The following is a 22,361-nucleotide window of genomic DNA, read 5'->3' as shown; positions in this document are numbered from 1 at the left end:
ATGTCCTCAGCTAGCGATCAGAAGTTGTTTTGTGAAGTTTGCTCACCGTTCAATTGTTCTTTTGATGAATTTGTAGGGGAGAAAGTGGTCTCCCTGTCCTATTCCTCCCCCATCTTGGCTCCTCCCTTTTACTATCATTTTAAACGGCTGGAATTAGTTGTGTCTCTTTCACCCAGCTCCCCCTACCCGACTATTCTTTTTATTCACTTTTATTACATGTTTATTGTTCTAGTAAATCTTAGAATCATTATGTCAACTGAAAAAAAAATTCTTCCTTGGATACTGAAGCATTACTGTCACATTGTATTTATAAACTAGTTGAAACAATGAAATAATTTAGAATGTTAAAGTCTTCCCAGTCCGACACATTGATTTAAGAGATTGTTTACATGTGGCTATATAATATCTTTCACATAGGTCCTGAGCATTTCTGTCTTTTTTTGTTGGAGGGGGGAGCTGCACTGGGTCTTTGTTGTTGCATGTGGGCTTTCTCTAGTTGCAGTGAGCAGGGGCTACTCTTCGTTGCAGGGTGCCTGCTTCTCACTGCGGTGGCTTGTCTTATAGGGGAGCACGAGCTCTAGAATGTGGCCTCAGCACTTGGGGTGCACGAGCTTAGGTGCTCCGTGCACCTGGGATTTTCCTGGACCAGGGATAGAACCGATGTCCCCTACACGGGCAGGCGGATTCTGCACCACCAGGGACATCCCAGGTCCTGTGCATTTCTGATTCACTTACGGTTAATCTCTCCACAGGAAAGTGAAAAGTCATTTGTATTCCAGATTTGTATTCATGTTGTCACTCATTTACCACCAGGTTACACGTTCATTATGTTTTCAAGATCTCTAATAAATACAGACAGTAATGAAAAGACTCCAACTGACAGTTCTTTACTTCTAAGTTTAGTGTGATGTGTGGAAAATAACTTGTGCTGAAGTGGGCCAGGGTGATCCATAGTATTGGCGGTGATGAACTGGCTGTGTTTTTTTGGGGGGAGGGGGTGTGTGGAGGGTACTTTTACGCCAGTCATTCATTTCCAATCTATAAAATGAGACAATAAAAATCTAGTTCTGGAAATCTGTGATTCTGGTTCAAATGCCATTAGAAGTTTACTCTGTTCAAAAGATTTTAGCTTATTTCATGGGTGGTCACATCATTGCTGAATTCTTTTACCTTTGAAAATAACCAGTTCAAAGTCTAACATACCAAGAAGGCAGTAAATGAAAGCCACAGTCTCAAAACCTACAGTGGCTTGGAAAATCCCTCATACTATTATAAAATGATGGAGGAAACTACAGACACAGTAATTTCTTCAACATGTCAGAGAAATTTTCTGTACATAAATTACTTTTTTACAAAACCCCAAACCTTCTGAAAGAACATCCGAGCTCCACAGGGAGGTGATAACTTCTGAAAGGCGTCCCCACTCACCAAGTGAAGAATAGCAGCCAAGATTTTATACGCTGTTTGAATCTCCTCGGGTTTGAAGCCAATTACTTTCATGGCATCGGCTACTACTTTGAATTCTGCAGCATCATTGATAGACGACTGGGAATGAAAACAGGAAACTGAGGTCACAGACATTTCATTTGAACATTAACATACAAAACCATGAGACTAAATTCAAGTGAAGCCAAGGTCTTGATGCCTTTGGAATAAGTCATTGAAGGGATGGGGAGAATCCAGAGAAAATACAATGATTTCAGGGGTAGCGATATACGGCAACTCCCGCAAGGCCCACTTCTGTGAGAGAGCCGCCATCTCTCATAGTAAGCACCAGGCACTTCTCTGGAAGCTTCAGTGAAGGAGCAAGTCCTGAGTTGGCTCAGGGAAGCTCTGGGATGAGTGGAGGAAGTGGCATGACATGTGAGACCACAAATGGAAACTCTGACTGAAGGAGCCTCCGAGACACATCCTAGCTATTGTTGTCTCTGGCTTTTGGTTCCACAATTAGTCTCGTCCAGGCTGGGAACAACGCTCCCACGCTGGTATGGCCAGGCTTCCTACTTCAAAGGTGAGGAAGAATACTCCCCACTCCACCCCTAAAAGCCAAGTGGCCTGCCTCGATCATTCGGCTAGCTGGGAAACAGTCTGGGAATACGACCTTGCTTTTTCAAGCATTCTGTAAACATTAAGTATGTCAGAGATTCTTGCTGTATAAGAGGGCTCCTGCAGAAGGAATGTTTATATCTCTCTCCTGAGTTTCCTGGGGGCTTCCCAGGTGGCGCTAGTGGTAAAGAACCAGCATGCTAATGCAGGAGACATAAAAGACATGGGTTCGATCCCTGGGTTGGGAAGATCCCCTGGAGGAGGGCATGCCAACCCACTCCTCTATTCTTGCCTAGAGAATCCGTGAACGGAGGAGCTTGGTGGGCTACAGTCCACAGGGTCACAAAGAGTCGGAGACGACTGAGAGGACTCAGCACACACACAAGCCGCTACTTGAGCATCTTGAGTACCTCACACCCAAGTTTATGTGTTGAAATCTTAACCTTCAGGGTGATGGTGTCAGGAGATGGGGCCTCTGGGAGGTGATCAGGTCTTGGAGATGAAGTCCTCATGTTGGGATGGGTACCCTTATAAAAGAGACCCCAGAGGTCTGTCAGTGACAATTTGGTGCTTGACAAGGGCCTTTGCCATCTGCCTCATTGGGGACTAAACCCTGTGTAGCTGCAGCTGTTGACCTCTGCCATGCCCTGAAGGGAGCTCAGGGTGGACAGCAGGGATGGGGCACTTTATGCTCCAGGGAAACTGGTGGAACAGGTCTTCAGATAGTTATTTTCAGGAGCTGATTTCACGATCCCAATCCTTACATCTCCTCACATCAAAGAGAAGCACTAAATCCCTTCATGGTGACATCAGCTCCTAGTGACTAGCAGGAAACCTTTTGTAAGATACTGACCTTCCCCCACTACCTCTTTGGAGCAGCTTCTCAGAGCTCTCTCCTTGGATGCAATCCTCATTTTGCCCAAATAAAACTTAACACACAACTCTCACATTATGCACCTTTTTAAGTTGACAGATCCCTGGTCCTTCTGCCCTGTGAAGACATGGCAAGAAGGCACCACCCTTGAACCACAAAGTGGACACTGACTCTGCTGGGGCCTTGATCTTGGGCTCCCCAGCCTCCAGAATTATGAGAAATCAACATTTCTCATATGTTTATGGTATGTTTGCTGTAGCAAGCCAACTAGACTAAGACAGGGGTTCAAAGACTAATTGCTTGCCTTGATCTGTAGCCCATTGGAAATACAAGGGTGTCAAAAAAATTCACAGTAAAGCAACAGTAACTGCCCATCTTAGGAGTTTTCCCAAAGCAGTGGCTGTGGAGAGTCTGATCTTTCCTCGCTGAGTTTCTGCCCTGGCTGGGACCGAGAGACCTGGCCTGATGGCCACCTGCTGAGGAAGAGCAGAGGAAGGGATCCCCTCTGCCTGATGAGCATGTGTTCCTTTAATTCCAGGACACAACCAGGCAAACTCTTCCCCCTTCCAGCTCTCTGAGTAAGATGCTTAACTTTGTTGAGGCTCAGTTTCCTCATGGGTACAAAGGGCATAATGATACCTTTCTTACATGGTTGTTGGAGAAGGAAATGAGAATTTACATAAAGCAACTCCCTTTATATACGGGTCTTGCTTTCAATCTTTCCTGAGACCCTGATGCTGAGAAAGATTCCAGACAAAATCAGAAGAAGATGGCAGAAGACGAGATAGTTAGGTAGCATTACTGACTCAGTGGACATGAATTTGAAAAACTCCAGGACACAGTGAAGGACAGGGGAGGCTGGCGTGCTGCAGTCCATGGGGTGGCAAAGAGTCACCAACAGTTCCTAGCACATGAAAAGCACCTGACTATCAGATTATTATTGTCAAAAGCTGCAACAGTGTTGAAACTGCAGAGAAACCAGACATGAAGTCTACACGTCCTACCGAGGGGACTGTCGGCTGCTTACCTAAGGGGCATTTTCCAGCCCTACTTCTTTCCTGCTGATGAAACACTGATTTGTTCACCCCTCGCCAAGTGCATGTATTCTTCAGGACTGGTTTCCCCTCTCTTAGGAGGTAAATCTTCACTGGTCTAAACGAATCACGGGGATCTTTTTCCCCTAACCAAGTGACTGGTCAGTCATGGGCATGAGAAGCCATTCTGGCCCATAAGACATGAGGCTTCCCTAGCTTATCAAGGGTTATGGCCAGGAGCATTTTCTCTGCCTGTGACTACTGGAACTGCCACTGCCATTTTGGGACCATGAGGAAAAGCAACCTAAGCAGACCAGCCAAATCCAGTGAGGATGGCAAAATTGTAAGTTGGAGAGAAAAACAAGCATCTGGGTCTCTTATCGACATTGTTAAGGCACTGAATTAACCAACTCTGGAACTGCCCCATCCTAGGGCTTCTTGTTATGATATCATCAGGTTCCTTATTGTTTTTGGAGACTTTTAATTGGGTCTTACCTGTAACCCACAGTATCTTAATTGTATGTGAGTCCTACATTTTAGGATGGCGAAACATAGAGAGCAATACTTCATAGTTATTAAAACTGTTCTATTAATTTATATTTGTTTACATGGGAAGATATTAATGATCATATTATAATTTAATAAAAGGTTTACTTAATTAGGATTTATTGTATGACTCCATATATAAATATATACATATATAAACTGTTGTTATCAATAATTATCTCTCAAAGGTGAGCTTTAGTATATTTTAATTTCCTTTTGGTTCATCTTTATTTTAGGTTTTGACTATGATCATATATTACTTCTTGGTTTTTATTGGGCAGGAAAAAAGGAAGGGGAGGAATAGGAATGAAAATTGTTGATGAAAAGGGAACCTAAAGTAAATTTAGCTTTGAAGAAAAGACTAAACGTTCATATAGTATTTGCTTTTTCTGGGTGCTTTACATGACCCAGTCAAGAGTCACTTGGTCAATAAGACAATTTGATTTAAAAAGAATATTTTCAGTCACTGTTCTTTTAAGAGTTGATTTTATAGTCCTTTATACATCTCGAAGTAGCTCTGACCTGTTCTCAAAAAGCTGGGGTGTGGCCCTCCGTTGTCATGTTTGCTTTCAATTAATTTTCAGCCAAACATCCTGTTCTTGGATGACTGTAAAAGTATAAAACTGTGCAACTTAAATGTCAAACAATGGAAAACTAATTGCAAAACCCTAAGTATCATTTATTTATATGTGTGATAATAAAAATACCACTAAAACCAGTAATATAGGTATAATTAGCTTAAGAGGAATAGCAAAGAATTTGAAAAAAAGAAATGCTTCCCACATCTTGGATTCTTTCCTTGTACAAAGTCTTTTATTTTCTCCCCCAACTACAAACATAGTGCATCTTTAATTATAGAAGAAATGTGAAATATGTAAAAAAGCAGGAGAACCCAAGTATGTATAACTTTATATATCCAGAGTAAACAAGTAAGCCCTGGTCTATTTCCCTTCAAATCTTATTTCATGTATTTATACACCTTCCCCAATGAAACTATAATTACTGTTTTATAACCTACCATTGACAAATCACTATATTATGAGGATTAGCTATAAATTGGCTAGCAAAAATTATATGTACAGCAGAGCACTAATTAGGAACAAAACGGCAAAAGGGTTGGTGTGATGTGTGTGCAAGGGCTTTTACATGCAAGGGAAGGGGAAAAAAAAAATTGTGAAAGTTGAATAGAAATGCTCCAAGGATCACAAAACTATTTCATCAAAATCATGATTTGAAAAACTAATGAATGGCGATCTGTGGTATCTTTCAACCACAGTGCTTTTCAGCTTTGTTTTGTTTTACCAACTTGCCTTTGGCCAAATCATACAGTACCTCCTTTTGTGGTGGATTTCCTACTTGTAACAATATTTTTAGAGGGTTAAAATAAAAGGAATGGGATTAAAAATTAAAAAAAAACAACCCACAAGAACACAAGAGAGAAACTTCTTTTGTATCAGGTGGTGATAAAATATAGTAATGGGTTACTAAGCAAAGTTGTTGCATCAATGATACATCGAATCTCTGTCCTCGAGAATTTTAAAAATAGGATAAAAGTCATTCATTTGCTTTAATGTGGCAGGCTGAAACTGATAATTTATTAATGTCCCTTTTGATTCTTTGATTCTATATCTGAATCATCTCAAAAAGGAAACACTTACCTTTAGCTGGGCTCCAACATGGATGTAGTTGTAGGATGACAAGGATTTCTGGAGATGCAAAGAACGTAGCATCTGGTCTGAACCTCCTTGCAGCAGCTGAAAAACATCGAAATAAAAATAAATTATCAATATACCCACTGAACCCAATATGCCATGTATTCTAACTTATTGCTGGTCAGTTCCTCAGTCGTGTCTGACTCTCTGCGGCTCCATGGACTGTAGCCCACCAGGCTCCTCTGTCCATGGAACTTTTTCGGCAAGAAGACTAGATTGGGTTGCCATTTTCTTACTCCAAACTTAATGGTAAACTAGCTTTTTTTCATTTTCTGGGTTAATTCACTCAGGTCCTCCTGTTTCTGGCTTTGAAGATTTATTTTTATTTTTTATCTTGAGGGGAAATGGCTTCAACATCATCAGAGATGGAGAATGTTATACAGTCAGAAGGAAAATTTCTTAAAAGTTCTTAGCCCTTTCGCAACATAACTGGCGTGAAAGGTTCTTGCTTTGACTGTAGCTGTCTGTGACCCGGGAGCCGGTGCTCTGTGGCAATCATGTGCTTATCAACCTTGTTATCTAGACAGTGTGCAGGTGTGTTTCAAATTCAGAAAGAGAATACTGCCTTGAATCCAAGAGGCGTCAGCAGTTGGTCATCTGTTGAATCATACCGGAAACAAACAACTTTCCCTCCTCAAACTCTAACCCCAGGAAAGGACAGTTGGGTAGCCAGGACTGTAGTACTGGACAAAGACAAATTTTAACTTTCACTCAAGTGTGGAAAAAGTTATGGGTTCTTTTTAAAAAAAATATTAAATTATTAATTTGGTTGCATGGACCTTAGTGGTGGCATGGGGGATCTAATTCCCTGACCAGGGATTGAACCCGGGTCCCCTGCATTGGTGTCTTAGCCACTGGACCACCAGGCAAATCCCAGTCACGGGTTCTTGAAATAACAGAACTGCTATATTTGGCAGAAAGCTAGTTTATTGAAAACATGGTGAATTATCAACAAAACACAGATACAATACATGTCGTCCTTCTCTACAGAGAATTTGAGAAGGCACTATGTTGAAATTCTCTATATTAAACTGTACACTTTGGTTTACTGAAAAAAAACATAACTATCAGGTTTTTAAAATTGATTCTTTTTTTTTTTTTTTTAACAAAAATAACCTGAATTTGTATTCCCATCTCTGGAAGTGCTGCAAAATGGGAACAATAGCTCCAACTGAAAAATAAAACTAATTTACCATATTCAGAATGTTATCGTTTCAAAAGCTTTTAGGGTCATTAAACTGTTACTACACTGCAGAGAAACATGGGAAATGCTCAGCTGAGGCAGTCATCTGGTTGGTTAATACCTGCTAGCTTTTTAGAATAGTCATGCTCGTCAAGCCTCTGAAGAATTCCGTAGGGGACGGTGTATGCACGTGTGCCCACGTGTGCAAAGTGTTGTGGGCAGATGGAGGTGAGGGAGGCACGAGGCAGGGGAGAGCCCCCAAAGTAAAAATCCACTTCGTGCACACCTGAACAGATGGACGATTATCTGCAGAACAGCTTACTAACCTGATAGAAAGAATGAAAGCTTCTTTCTCCTGGCTGTTGCACAATGACTCGAGACTACAGGGGGAAAAAAGAAACACATTAAAATCGTTAATCTGACAATGTACTCCTGAAACAAAATGAGAGCCACTTTCCCAGAGAACCCTGTATCAGCAGGGCACTGAAAAGGTCCTAAGGATCCCACGGACGGGACCGACCCATGGAGTTTTCTGTGCAATCTTTTGATAATTCTTTCTTGAACTTTCCGAAAATGAAGCTATTTTGATTTTTTTTAAACCTGGAGCCTAAAGATGGAATTTTCAGGGGGAGAGAATTGGCAGTGGGGAGAATAGGAAGCAATGTTTAGGGAGGAATACTCTTAGCATTCCCTTCCTGAGGATCTGCTGGTATTTCCAAGAGCACCACCTTACATCCTGTACTAAAGTCAGGTGAACAAGGTCTGTCCACAGATTCCTCTGCTTGAGAGGGTTTTGAAAAGATTGCTCTTAAGAGAGGACTCAAAATGTAAGGGGATTCTTTTGCCTGAATATGTACATAAAGTGAAGGCATGAAACATTTTGGAAAAAAAAAAGACTGATAATAACTGGCATTTCCTGTCCTTTTTCAACTGACTCTGATAAAACACTGTTTCCTGAACAGTCTGACTTCAGCTTCACAAAAATGAAGGTTAGACTGCATTCTGCTGCCATAAAGGTTGCTATGGTATGAGTGGGATGGAAAACCCTTAACTGAGAAGGTAGGTCGGTTCATCTCTGAGTACAATTCAAGGCGGCAACTTAACTTGGTAAAGCTCAACCTTAACTGCTGTAACCAGGCCAAACTACTCCAGATTAGTTAGGACACAACCTCTCTAGCAGTCCCAAGAGGAAAAGTTTTGACTGGATTCGTCTACAAATTGGATCTTTCACTCACATGGGCAGATAAAAACATACTAAGCTTTCACAGACCAAATGTAGTATGCCTCATAATTAGGCTATAAAATCCAAAGTACTATATTACTATATAAATATACATATAAATATTACTATAAAGCAGTGAACAAATAGAAACTGGAAGAAAAGGAGATTTCAAATTAATTAAAATAAAAACATGGGAGGATGTGTAAAAAGAGTAGAAGTGATTAATTCTAGATGGATTTTTGCTAAACCTTGCCCAAAAGTTGGCCTATGTCCAATCACCCCCCTTCACACACACACCTAAGTCATTATCTACAAATTCTATAACTTTTCCCACCTTGACATTGTAATGCTAATAAGAGAACACAAAAAGAGAACATTAATGTCACAGAACAGTTACTGAGGGGCAGGAAGGGGTGGAGAACAGGATTAAAAGGTACTTTGGAGCAATAAAAGAAATTCTACAATCAGGTTTTTAAAAGACATTCAGCATTAACAGACTCATAGATACAGAGAAAAAACAGTGGTTGTCAGAGAGGACGGTGTTAGGGGCAGGGATGGTGAAATAGGTGAAGGGTATTAAGAGGTACAAACTACCAGTTATAAATGAGGTGATGTACACACAGGGAATATAGTCAACAATATTGTAATAAGTTTGCATGGTGATGGACAGTAATTGGTCTTATTGAGGTGATTATTTTATAATATATAAAATCACTGAATCACCACATTGTATACCTGAAACTAATACTGTACATTAATTATAACTCAATTTGAAAACACAATTCTAGTGTTCCCCCTCAAAAATTCAGCATTTGCAAACATGACCCTCAGAAATCAAGCACATTTTACCTTCTCCAATAAGTAGTTATTGATGTGTCCACCAATTGGGTCTCCCTTGAAATCAAAGTTGATATCCATGTATTTTCCAAACCTGCTTGAGTTGTCATTGCGGTTGGTTTTGGCGTTTCCAAAAGCTTCCAGGACACAGTTAGACTTAAGCAACATATTCTTCACTCTTTAACACAGATAAATGAAAGTCACTGCAAGAAATTTCAAAGACTGGACTTTTTAAGAAACTAGATTTCATTAAAAGACATGTAAATATGTCTACAGAGATGTTGACTGTAGCATTGTTTGCAACATCAAAAGAACAAGAACTTTTAAACAACAGAAATGTCCATGAATAGGGATGGATGAAGACAAATTTTTGCTTCCTAGTACAACATATACTGACCTAGAAAGAGGTCCAGAATATATTAATGAATGAGAAATTAAGTTGCAAAATAATATGTATTACAAAATAGTATGATCTTTGTGGGGTGTGTGTGTGTGTGTGTGTGTGTGTGTGTGTGCACGCACATGTTTTACTAAATGCTTACAAATCTGGAAGGGACAACATACTTCACTATGGTTACCTAGATTGATGGGGGAGGTAGGTGGAATTTCAGGGAACTTTCATGTTCTGCACAATGGTATAATTTTTAGTTTTTCTATTAAATGAGCATACTTTATTTACATAAAGAAAAATATTAAAAAGAGATGTTCTGAAAAGAATGGGTGATACAGAAAATGATTCCATTTTTAAAAGTATTTGCTTACAAAGCCTAGTGAAATTTACTGCACTGGTTAAAATATCATCAATGTGGTCCTGATTAGTTTAGAAACTGCTCATCATTTTGTTTGGAGCTGTATGGAATCTCTCTTTGGTGTCAGGTATTTAAGTCTTTTTTTTTCAGGTATAATTTTTAAATAAAGATAATTACAAAAGATGTTAAGTCATTCTTTATTGATGAACACTAATTCTCTATCCTAATGGATACATTTTAACTTCATTCTAGGTCTTGTCTTTGTTTCTATTTCACTGACATACTTGCTCTTATATGGGCATACTGCTGAAATAACCTTCCATCACTATTAAAAGTGACCCTACAACCTTAACTCCTCACGAATGAAAGTACGCTTTTAAGTGGAGCAGGGGAAACTGCTTTGCTATGGTAAATAAAGAAAAGTGTTTATAAACTATGGTAAGATATGCTCTTAAAAAACCAGTAAGTGTAAACATGCCTTACTTTATTGTACCAACTGGGCTTAGAAATTAACTCTTAAAACAAACTAAAATTTAGTTCTCAGCCAGTTACTCTCCTGAGATTCTAAGGAAATTCTAAAAACTTAACTTATATCCTTGTCCTTGTCCTATTAGGTTGCAAAGTCAGAATCACAATTGGGGCTGTATCACTAAAAGATAGCTCTTCTGGCGTGGCAATCTAGCCCAGTTACGATGAAAAGAAGAAAGCCCATGTAGGGTAGTCTAGTCCAAATTCTCTTCTTTCGTACCAACACAGCTTCCTTTTTCTCTACCCATAAAACTGAATACTGAGATATATATACAGAGTGTGACTGTCCTGTAAATAAATACTAAGTTTCAAACTAGCAACTTTGGATTTTTTTTTTTTTTTTTTTGATGTGGACCATTTAAAAAATCTTTATTGCATTTGTTACAATACTGCTTGTTTTGTATCTTGGTTCTGTGGCCAGGAGGCATGTAGGATCTTAGCTCCCTGATTAGGATCAAACCCACACCCCCTGCATTGGAAGGTGAAGTCTTAACCACTAGATTGCCAGGGAAGTCCCAAAGTAGCAACTTTAGAAAGCTGCTCTTTTTCTCTTCCGAAAGTCCACACCACATAAGAAAGTCATGTTTTATAGCCACATTTCCAACTTTCTAAAAGCAAAAAAAAAACCCCATCCATTTACTCCTTAATATTTACTAAGTAAATAGCATGTACCAGACACTCTACTGAATGCTGGGTCAGTGCACACCAGCGCACCCAGACAGCGCACACCAGCTTTATCACTCATCCTGTGGTGAGCAGAGAACAATGTGGTATGAAATCCTTTCAGAAAATGAATCCTATTCGGAACTTCTACTACCAAGGTTCTGGTTGTCACAGAGTTGGGCAGCATGCGTCTGCCTCCCAGAGCCCCCTTTCAGCCTAGGGAAAGTAGAACACAGTGTAGAAAAGATGCTTGTACAGTAGAAAGAGCGAGAAACCTGTGCGTGCTAGAACAATACAAACTCCCAGGAGACTGTTACATCTTTGCTGAGCCCATGTAACATTGAAGGCAGCTGCAGACTAGAATTCCCTTAGCAGTATCTTTCGATCAAAAAGAAATATGGAAATAGAAGGATATAAATGGAAATATAGAGAGGACTTCCCTGGTGGTTCAGTTGTTAAGAATCTGCCTGCCAGTGCTGGGGACACAGGTTCGATCCGTGGTCTGGGAAGATTCCACACACCTCGGAGCAACCAAGTCCATATGCCACAACCACTGAGCCTGTGCTTCACAACGGGAGCGGCCGCCGCAACGAGAAGCCTGCACGCCGCGCCTGGAGAGGGGCCCCCCTCGCCACAACTGGAGAAAACCCGTGCACAACAACAAAGTCCTAGTGCATCCCCCAGTGAAGAGACAAATGTTAAAAGATAACTCAAACTAAGTTATTAAAAAATAAAAGCACAGAGCTCTGCAGTAAGAGAATCAAAGTAGTTTAACCATCAAGAAATGAGAGTGCGGACCTAATCTCGTCCAGTCTGTATAGAAAGTGAGGCTCCAGAGACAATTCTCCCCCATAGTGAGACGGCCCTTACCTTTCGATCTCCGCTCTCTGACTGGGGTTGGTGATGGCCGCAATGTACTGCATGATGTACTTACTGGCTTCTGTTTTACCGGCTCCGCTTTCCCCTAGGGGGAAAATTGTGGAAGGCTTAACATTTCCACTTACACCAAGCTAATGTTCAATCGAATTATTTCAAGTTTTCTTTTTTTTAAAAAAAAAAATTGGAGAATCAAATGATTTCAAACTTTCTTTTTTTTTTAATTGAAGTATCATTGCTTTACAAGGTTCTGCTATTTCTACTGTATGGCAAAGTGAACCAGCTACATGGACACATATATCCCCTCTTTTTTAGATTTCCTTTCCATTTAGGTCACCACAGATCCCTGAGTAGAGCTGCCCTGTGCTATACAGGAGATTCTCATTAGTTATCTATTTTATTCATAGTAGTGCATATATGTCAATCCCGATCTTCCCATCCATCACACCCCCTTTTTCCCCTTGGTATCTATACATTCATAAAGTTTTTTAGAAAATATTTACTTTCATTTCTTTATTTGACTGTGCTGTGTCTTAGTTGTAGCCTGTGGGATCTAGTCCCCGACCAGGGACTGAACCTGAGCCCCCTGCATTGGGAGCACGGAATCTTAGCCACTGGACCACCAGGGAAGTCCCCATTTGTCAAGTTTTGATGTAATTCATTTGAAATCTTTTATGTTTCTTTCTCTCTCTCTCTTTTTTTCTTTTTTGAGTTATTTCATCCTGTCTTGATATAGGGTTGCTTCTAATGGATCTGAACATGGTAAAAAATTTAAAACTACTGTAGAAGCAAAATAACAGATTACAGATCAAGACTTACTTAGTAAAAAATATCAAGGGATAAAATGTGGCATACTAATTCCTTAAAGTCTTAGTACTTGGCAGTGGCTCTGAAGTCCAGTGGAAAAGAAACAAGAAAAGTGACAAACAGTAGCCACAGTGAAATTCATGTAACTTTGTTTTCTATAGCAGATTAAAAAAAAAAAATTTTAGTGGGGATGAAAGTTTCTTTAATTACAGCAATTTTAGTGAAAAACAAAAGCAGCAAACTCCAGACATATGGTGTCACAGAAAAAGCATGACAACTGACATAAGGAGGGGAGAAGGGATAAGTTTATAATTATCTGCCCAGATCTTCATTTTTTATTTATTTATTATTATTATTATTATTATTTTTTAGTGGTTTTTGCCATACATTGACATGAATCAGCCATGGACTTACATGTGTTCCCCATCCCAATCCCTGCTCCTGCCTCCCTCCCCATCCCATTCCTCTGGGTCTTCCCAGTGCACCAGCCCTGAGCACTTGTCCCATGCATCCAACCTGGGCTGGTGATCTGTTTCACCCTTGATAGCATACTTGTTTCAATGCTGTTCTCTCAGAACACCCCACCCTCGCCTTCTCCCACAGAGTCTAAAAGTCTGTTCTGTACATCTGTGTCTCTTTTTTTGTTTTGCATACAGGGTTATCATTACCATCTTTCTAAATTTCATATATATGCGTTAGTATACTGTATTGGTCTTTATCTTTCTGGCTTACTTCACTCTGTATAATGGGCTCCAGTTTCATCCATCTCATTAGAACTGATTCAAATGAATTCTTTCTAATGGCTGAGTAATATTCCATAGTGTGTATGTACCACAGCTTCCTTATCCATTCGTCTGCTGATGGGCATCTAGGTTGCTTCCATGTCCAGGCTATTATAAACAGTGCTGCGATGAACATTGGGGTGCACGTGTCTCTTTCAGATCTGGTTTCCTCGGTGTGTATGCCCAGGAGTGGGATTGCTGGGTCATATGGCAGTTCTATTTCCAGTTTTTTAAGGAATCTCCACACTCTTCTCCATAGCGGCTGTACTAGTTTGCATTCCCACCAACAGTGTAAGAGGGTTCCCTTTTCTCCACACCCTCTCCAGCATTTATTGCTTGTAGACTTTTGGATAGCAGCCATTCTGACTGGCGTGTAATGGTACCTCATTGAGGTTTTGATTTGCATTTCTCTGATAATGAGTGATGTTGAGCATCTTTTCATGTGTTTGTTAGCCATCTGTATGTCTTCTTTGGAGAAATGTCTGTTTAGATCTTTGGCCCATTTTTTGATTGGGTCATTTATTTTTCTGGAATTGAGCTGCAGGAGTTGCTTGTATGTTTTTGAGATTAATCCTTTGTCTGTTTCTTCATTTGCTATTATTTTCTCCCATTCTGAAGGCTGTCTTTTCACCTTGCTTATCATTTCCTTTGTTGTGCAAAAGCTTTTAGGTTTCATTAGGTTCCGTTTGTTTATTTTCGCTTTTATTTCCAATATTCTGGGAGGTGGGTCATAGAGGATCTTGCTGTGATTTATGTATGAGAGTGTTTTGCCTATGTTCTCCTCTAGGAGTTTTATAGTTTCTGGTCTTACATTTAGATCTTTAATCCATTTTGAGTTTATTTTTGTGTATGGTGTTAAAAAGTGTTCTAGTTTCATTCTTTTACAAGTGGTTGACCAGTTTTCCCAGCACCACCTTGTTAAAGAGGTTGTCTTTTTTCCATTGTATATTCTTGCCTCCTTTGTCGAAGATAAGGTGTCCATAGGTTCATGGATTTATCTCTAGGCTTTCTATTCTGTTCCATTGATCCATATTTCTGTCTTTGTGCCAGTACCATACTGTCTTGATGACTGTGGCTTTGTAGTAGAGTCTGAAGTCAGGCAGCTTGATTCCTCCAGTTCCATTCTTCTTTCCCAAGATTGCTTTCTGCCCAGATCTTTAAATGTTTATCCCTTGTGACCCAAAACTCCACGTGCAGAAATTTATACTCTAGAAATACTAAAAATACGAATATAATCAAATGATAATCTTCAAAGGTTTTAAGGCTATTTCTGCAGGCTATTCTATGTATTATGGCTAAAATCTGAAAGTAATATGCCCATTAGTAGAGGTTTGGGTAAATAAATTATAATTTAACTATTCAACATCATCCTACACAATTGTTAGAGACTGTACTACTTCTGTAGGTATTCCAGTGAAAAGATATCCACTATACATTGTTAAATGGAAAAATAAGTTATAACATAATTCTATAATATATAATTAATATGCAAGCATGACTATATGTATTTACACACAGAGAGAAAATTTATAAAAAGATAAATGCTTTTGGGACTTCCCTGGAGATCCAGTGGTTAAAGACTCTACCCTTCCAATGCAAGGGGCATGGGTGTGATCCCTGGTCAGGAAACTAAGATCCCACATGCTGTGTGGTGCAGCAAAAAAAAAAAAGAAAAAGGATAAACACTTTACTGTTCACAGGAGTTACTGTGAGAATTTTGGGAAGAACAAGGGATTCGAGGGAAAGAGACTTTCTGCTTTCACTTTATACATTTATAAAACTGCCTCCCTCCTGCCCCCCTTTTACTATCAGGCAATATTGCCTTCAAATTTTGTTTTAATAAAGGCCGTCCTAGAATATAACTCCCCAGCACCAACACTAAGTTGCCTCGCTTCTCTGACCCTCAATACTCTCATCCGTGAAGTAGAAACACAACTGTCCTACATTCCGATCAGAGAGCAGAGCTGACAACCAAAATGGAATAAAGATCGCAAAAGGGTTTTTAAAGTATAAAAGCCACTCATGCGAATATGAGGTGTTATGAGCCTCGAGAGGAAGTCCCACAGTTTGGGAGAGGCCATCCCAGGCCAGCGGGCAGGTATTTTCTTGTTTCCGACTCACTACACATGACTCCATGAAGTGCTTGGTTTTACACAGAGCTCGGCGCCTGCTCTTGGGCACCCAGGGTCTGGCACCTGTTGACCCTCCCCCAGGCTTTTATAGCTCCAGCCCCCAACGCTGAGCCCATTTCCAGCCCCCGTGCCTCCATGTGTCCCTTGACGCCAGCTCCATCCTGTTCACCAGTCTGACTTGGAGTTCATTCTTCCTTTTTGATGGGACCTTAGGATGTCATCTTCCTGGTTTCATTCTCTGATTATCTAATTTAAACTTTGTTACATTTTTATCCAGTAGTTCTATGCCTCTGAGATGACAGGACTAATTTCCCATGTCAGCTCAGTCTACAAAATTGACCAGAAGTCCTTCCAAACATAATATATAACGTGTAAATGAACTGAGACTAGTGGATGGTCAGAAATGACAGAGATGATCTGGCATTTAATGTTGGTTACATTTTTTTCTCCTGTAAAATTATTTAAGCTTCTAACTTCAAAGAATATCTAGTTAATCATTTGGACATTTGAGTACCCAAATAAATTAAATACATGTTGACTGTGGAAGCACAGGGCTCTCCTTAAATACCTGATATCACAATGCAGGTGTCTTTCGATCGCCTCTTCATAGCCTTGTAAGCAGCATCAGCAATGGCAAAAAGATGTGGGGGTCTCTCGTATAGCTCACGCCCTTTGTACTGCTCGATCGTGTCTCTCCCATAGATGTTCAACGACTTGTAGGGATTCACAGAGACGACGACTTCTCCAATGAATGTGTAGATGCGTCCTTTTTCAAATCTGCACACGAGTGGGAGAAAGGAAGACATGGCTGTGGTTATTGTTGTTGTTTAGTCCCTAAGTTGTGTTTGATTCTTTGCCACCCCGTGGACTGTAGCCCGCCAGGCTCCTCTGTCCATGGGATTTCCCAGGCAAGAATACTGGAGTGAGTGACCATTTCCTTCTTCAGGGAACCTTCCCTACCCGGGATTGAACCTGTGTCTCCTGCAGTGGCAGGCAGAGTCTTTACTCCTAGCCACCAGGGAAGCCCAGGTATGGTTAAGGAGAAATGCCATTTCTTTCCTACAAGTCTCTTATTTCCAAGAAAATCCAAATCTCCTAGGAGCAACTTGAGAACTGACACTTCACGATTCTGAGTTTACTTCTGGAGTTAATGCTTGAGGCTGTGTGGTCCTGCGGCTGCTGCTGGTAGAAAAGACCAGTAGGGGTTATCAGCCAAGAGAGAAGGAAGAAATTAATACTGGAGGCTGGAGATTTTCTAATTTCTAAAATACAAAGGGGTAAGAAGGAGAAAGAAATAAAAATGGCCAGGATAAGATAAGAGCTCTAGGAGGAAAAGATACAGAAGTTAAGCAGGTCTTGAAACCCATTTAGCCAGATCTTCAGTTGTAAAGAAAATTGTCCAAATATATTTATTTCTCCCTCTTGAAACCCCACAAAAATGTTAGTAAAGGAATAAAAACAGTAACATCCAAACCAGAGAGAACAGCAGAGGAGACATTTCTGGCATAAATCAAATCCACTTTTTAAAAAATGACTGCCTAAAATTCCATGGTGTAGATATATACTTATTTATTCTATCACTCCACTTTCTTCCTGCTATCATGAGCAATATTGTAGAAAATACTATTGGCACATAATCTTACAAATCAGTGCTTTCATTTCTGTGAAACAGATCTCCAGGAATAGGATAGCAGATTGAAAAGTATGTATATTTTAAAAAGTGTAACATGATCCCACCACTCACAAATATAAGAGGCTAAAAATCCACTCTGTATATGTACGTGACAGGTACCTAACTGTGCGTGCATGGACTTCGGTCATGTCCAACTGTGTGTGACCCTATGGACTGTACCCAGTCAGGCTCCTCTGTCCATGGACTTCTCCAGGCAAGAATACTGGAGTGGGTTGCCATGCCCTCCTCCAGAGGATCTTCCCAACCCAGGGATCAAACCTGCGTCTCTTAATGTCTCCTGCATTGGCAGGTGAGTTCTTTACCACCAGTGCCACCTGGGAAGCCCATATAATAACTGTACATAAATATATTTTGCAAATGATTACATGAGTGTGGAAAAATATGGAAGGCTGCATCAGGTTATGTCTTACATATTTTTAAACACATATAGTAGGGTGATGAGGAGGAAGGCGATGTGGGCAGCTGGAAGAAAGCCAGAGGAGCTAAGAAAAGAAAAAAAAGAGTAAAAAAAAACCCCTCAGCACATATGATATGACTTCAACTGTGCAAAATCATGCATCTATATCCACAAAGAAAAAAATTCAACATAAAATTTAGAAAACCCGTATGTATTTACCACTGACACATTAATTCATACTTCTAAAGACATATAAGGCCAACACCTTATGGACATTTCTACAGAAGTGGTTGGCACGACATACTCCACCTGCTGAGAGGCACATGCAGACAGAGCTCACGTCCAAGAGCTGGAAGAAGGGAGTGCCAATACGGGAGGACGCTGGTCCACGGGCAGAGGCTGGGTCTCTGAGCACGCCTGCTGTCGAGGAAGTGCATCAGAGCAATAACAAAGCCTAACCAGAGACCAGAGGGCAAAACCCTTAAACTCCCTCTGCACTGGAATGAAGGCTGTCGGCTATAATTAGGAGTGGAAACAAACATGCTGATAATGTCAGCAATAAATTAATACCATGATTTTTATCAAGTCATTGTGTGCTTAAACGAGAGTTATTGGCCACTTTGAGGTTTTCTGTGCATTTTTCTCCTGTGGTTTTCCTATGCATTCTTCCCATTGTTGGACAGAAAGTTTCTATGGTAGCTGAACGCACCAACCCCAGAGCCCTTGATACCTGGATCCAAAGGGTCATGTTGAAATTTAAGAGCCGAGAGACTGTGCAAGCTACTTAACCTCCCCAAGTTTCAGCTCCTTCACCTATAAAATGGTGATAATTATATCCTTCCCTCCCTCCAGTACTTTAAAGTAAGTACTTTAAAAAAAAGAAAGGCAATTAATCTTATGCATCCAATTATGTTCTGCATGAAGGAGATTTGTAATAAATGCTTTTATTTTATTAACATTGCTACTAGAAGCACAGACATCCCTCCACAAGAGGGATTAATGCAATGATCATAATCTGATTCCCTGCCTCGGCTGTCAATCAACAGAAGTCACAAGGAACATGTCCACATAATTCATACTCAAAGACCCACAAAAGCAAGAAGCAGCTAAGATTCACCGCCCAAGCCTTTCTGGTTTAACCTGTATGTTTGAAGGACACACTCAACAGCTTTCTTCAAAGATAAGATCTCAAAGGACAAAATTCTTTAGTTTAAAAAACACTGTCCAAACAGAAAAAAACAGAAAGGAGGAGGAGAATGTTAGAAAAAAAATATTACCTCATGAGTCTGGAACTCTGTGACTAAGAGACAGCAAATAACACATGAGATTAGAATGTTCTAAGATTCCAGGTCTGTCCAACCCTGCGCTTCCTCTGAAATTCCATTTTATTTCAAACAGAATGTCTTGTTTATTAATACTTTTGAGCATCTTTGTAAAATGCAATATATAAAACTTCCAATGCTAGCTATGAAGTTGAAGACAGTGGCAAAGGCTGAACAAGATACAATATGCAATACAATGCTTCAACAAGAGTTTGGTTATGAATGACGAAACTTTCAATTTGGCCAGGTATTAAAACCACCACTAGATGGTGCCAACATACACCTTAACACCAACCCAAGATTTTCCACTTGTTCTGGAGAGCCGCAGGGTGTGAAGTCCGCCAGCATTTAGGTAATCCTCACCTCTCCGACTGTCTCCAGGAGGAAAGGCAGTAATCATCCTCGATGACAAATGCTTGACACCATCTCTTTAGAGACCAAGGAAGGCATTTCTAAGATCTTTGGGTGCAAACCTTTGATGATAAACTTTTATCATTCATTCAGCCTATCTGAAATATTTCACGTTTCAGAAATTTTATAATTCATTATTCAAATATCTACTTTGTGCCAGGTGCTGGGCCTGACCTTGGGAACTAAAAAAGGAATAAAGAACAGGGAGTGAGTGAGTGACCGAAAGTCACTCAGGTGGGTCTGACTCTTTGTGACCCCATGGGTATAGTCCATGGAATTCTCTAGGCCAGAATACTGGAGTGGGTAGCCTTTCCCTTCTCCAAGGGATCTTCCCAACCCAGGTATCAAACTCAGGTCTCTGGCATTGCAGGCAGATTCTGAGCCACATTGCAGCTGAGCCACAAGGGAAGCCCAAAGAACAGGGAAGTATTGTAAATAAATAATAATGATAGAGTGTGATAGGTAAGATACTAAAAGCATGTACCATGGTGGCAAAGATGATCACAACGAACGCCTTTTGATATGGAACCCTGAAGGGTAATATACAAACCACAGCACGGCACACGTGTGTTCTGGCCTCCATGATTCTCTCCATTGGACTCTCCCAATTCCTTACAACACTTCCACCCACCCATCCGGCCCATGTTACTCTTGCTCTCACATTAATGAGCTATTTACAGTTCCCAGGGCCACCATGTCTGCATGGTTGGTCCATGGGGTCCATTCTGCCTAAATACCTTTCTCCACTTGTCTCTTTCCATCATATGCTTGGCAGATTTCTACTCCTTCAAAAGTCCAAGCATCAGCTCCTTCAGGAAGCCATTCATGGTACCCTATCTCCGACTCTAGGACTATATGGTCTTTGTTCTGTTCAGATTTTTCCCCCCTTTGAAACTTCCCAAATAGTGAAAACAGCTTAACAGCAATTGATATTTAAAACAATTTTTAAAGGAATATATTTAAAATATTTATTGAATGGGCCAGATATTTTCACTGCCTTCTGAATGAAACAAAGAGGTACTAAGCTTTTGAATTAATGAATAGCAATGGAGACAAGACCAGGGTGATGTCTTGTACATGAATACTGAAACATTTTTAAAAATATAGACCTCTTTAAACTATTTGTTTTTAAAAGAAAAACATAGTCCTGTTAATTTGCATGTGCTTGTACAAAAGATTACCTACAACAAGAAGTCAAGATGCATGTAGCTCTCTCAGATCGGACACGGACGGCCTGTGTGTACACCACCACTGGGGTGGGGAACCCACACAAAACAACACTAAATATAATGAAGTGCTCATTGTGAACATGAACTTAAGCAAGAAGACAGAACCATGTGGCAAGATTAGAAGTATGGGAAGGAGGCTGGCCTAGCCAGAGCAGAAGACTTGTATCAGACAATGTCAGAGAACAACTGAAAAAGTAGGAAGGAGTCAGATTTGATACAATATGATAGGCTTTTTTAAAAAAATTGAGGTATAATTGACATACAACATTATCTTTGTTTCAGGTATACAACATACCGGTTCAATAGTTGCATATACTGTGAAACAGTCAACACAGTAAGTCTAGTTAAAATTTGTCCCTATACATCGCTACTTTCTTGTGATGAGAATTTTTAAGATCTACTCTCTTAGCAATTTTCAAATATGCAACACAGTATTATTAGCAATAGTCACCACACTGTCCATTATATTCCCATGACTTATTTATTTTATGACTTGAAGCTTGTACCTTTTGACTCCCTTCACCCATTTCCTATCCCCCACCCCAACCCCCATCTCCGGCAATCACCAATCTGCTTTCTCTATCTATGAACTTGGGTTTTGTGTTTTTGTTTTCTTTTTTTTTAACATTCCACATATAAATGGGATAGCATGGTATTTGTTTTTTCTCTCTGACTTACTTCACTTAGCATAATGCCCTCATTTCACAAACGGCAAGATTTCCTTCTTCAGTATTCCATTGTACCACATATTCATCCACTTATCCACTGATGGACATTCAGGTTATTTTCTGTAACAAAAGGTTTTGAAACCTAGGTTGAGGAAATCTAAATTGAAGATGATTGAAAACCAGGAAAAAGGTGAAGACTCTTCTAGCTAAAGAGATCAATGAGGCTGCGTCTCAACGAAAGGAACAACAGTAGAAATGAGGGAAAGAGAAATTCAAGTTGTTTTAAAGGGATAGTGGGCAGAATTTGAACATACATTGAGTATGAGAGACAAAAATATATTTAACCTGTGAGATGGGTGGAAGAGAAACAGGAATTTATTTTGGATGATGAGATTCCAAAATGCACTCCCATAGACTTAAAAGCTCACCCACTGACAGAATTCAGGGTTACCCTTGATTGACTTCTTAAACTAATAATTATCATCAGGAGGAAAATTCCCTGCGCACTTAATAAAATAGTCACTTAGCCTACTGTGCATTTAATAAAATTTTTATTCATGAATAAATACTATTTATTTCATGAGAACATATGTTTTCAAATAGGTGATGCTTAACCACATCAACTGGCCTGTTTTCTTTCCCTTTTCAAT

At 40.0% G+C, this 22,361-nt stretch overlaps 1 protein-coding gene across 1 annotated transcript in view; it reads right to left on the bottom strand.

The window, feature by feature from the left end:
- The window catches only part of MYO1D (myosin ID), a 363,713-nt gene that overhangs the window by 249,394 nt on the left and 91,958 nt on the right, over positions 1–22,361 (bottom strand). Inside the window, exons 2-7 of the mRNA XM_061142813.1 lie at positions 16,560–16,768; positions 12,265–12,358; positions 9,467–9,632; positions 7,722–7,775; positions 6,159–6,254; positions 1,429–1,545 (exon numbers count right to left, since the gene is read on the bottom strand). Coding sequence (XP_060998796.1) covers positions 1,429–1,545; positions 6,159–6,254; positions 7,722–7,775; positions 9,467–9,632; positions 12,265–12,358; positions 16,560–16,768 — 736 coding nt within the window. The remainder of the gene's footprint in view (positions 1–1,428; positions 1,546–6,158; positions 6,255–7,721; positions 7,776–9,466; positions 9,633–12,264; positions 12,359–16,559; positions 16,769–22,361) is intronic.

This window comes from Dama dama, chromosome 5 (assembly GCF_033118175.1).
Source record: "Dama dama isolate Ldn47 chromosome 5, ASM3311817v1, whole genome shotgun sequence".
In the NCBI taxonomy this organism is placed as follows: domain Eukaryota; kingdom Metazoa; phylum Chordata; class Mammalia; order Artiodactyla; family Cervidae; genus Dama; species Dama dama.
The sequence above is the reverse complement of the archived record's forward strand: the minus strand, read 5'-3'. Positions and strand labels throughout refer to the sequence as shown.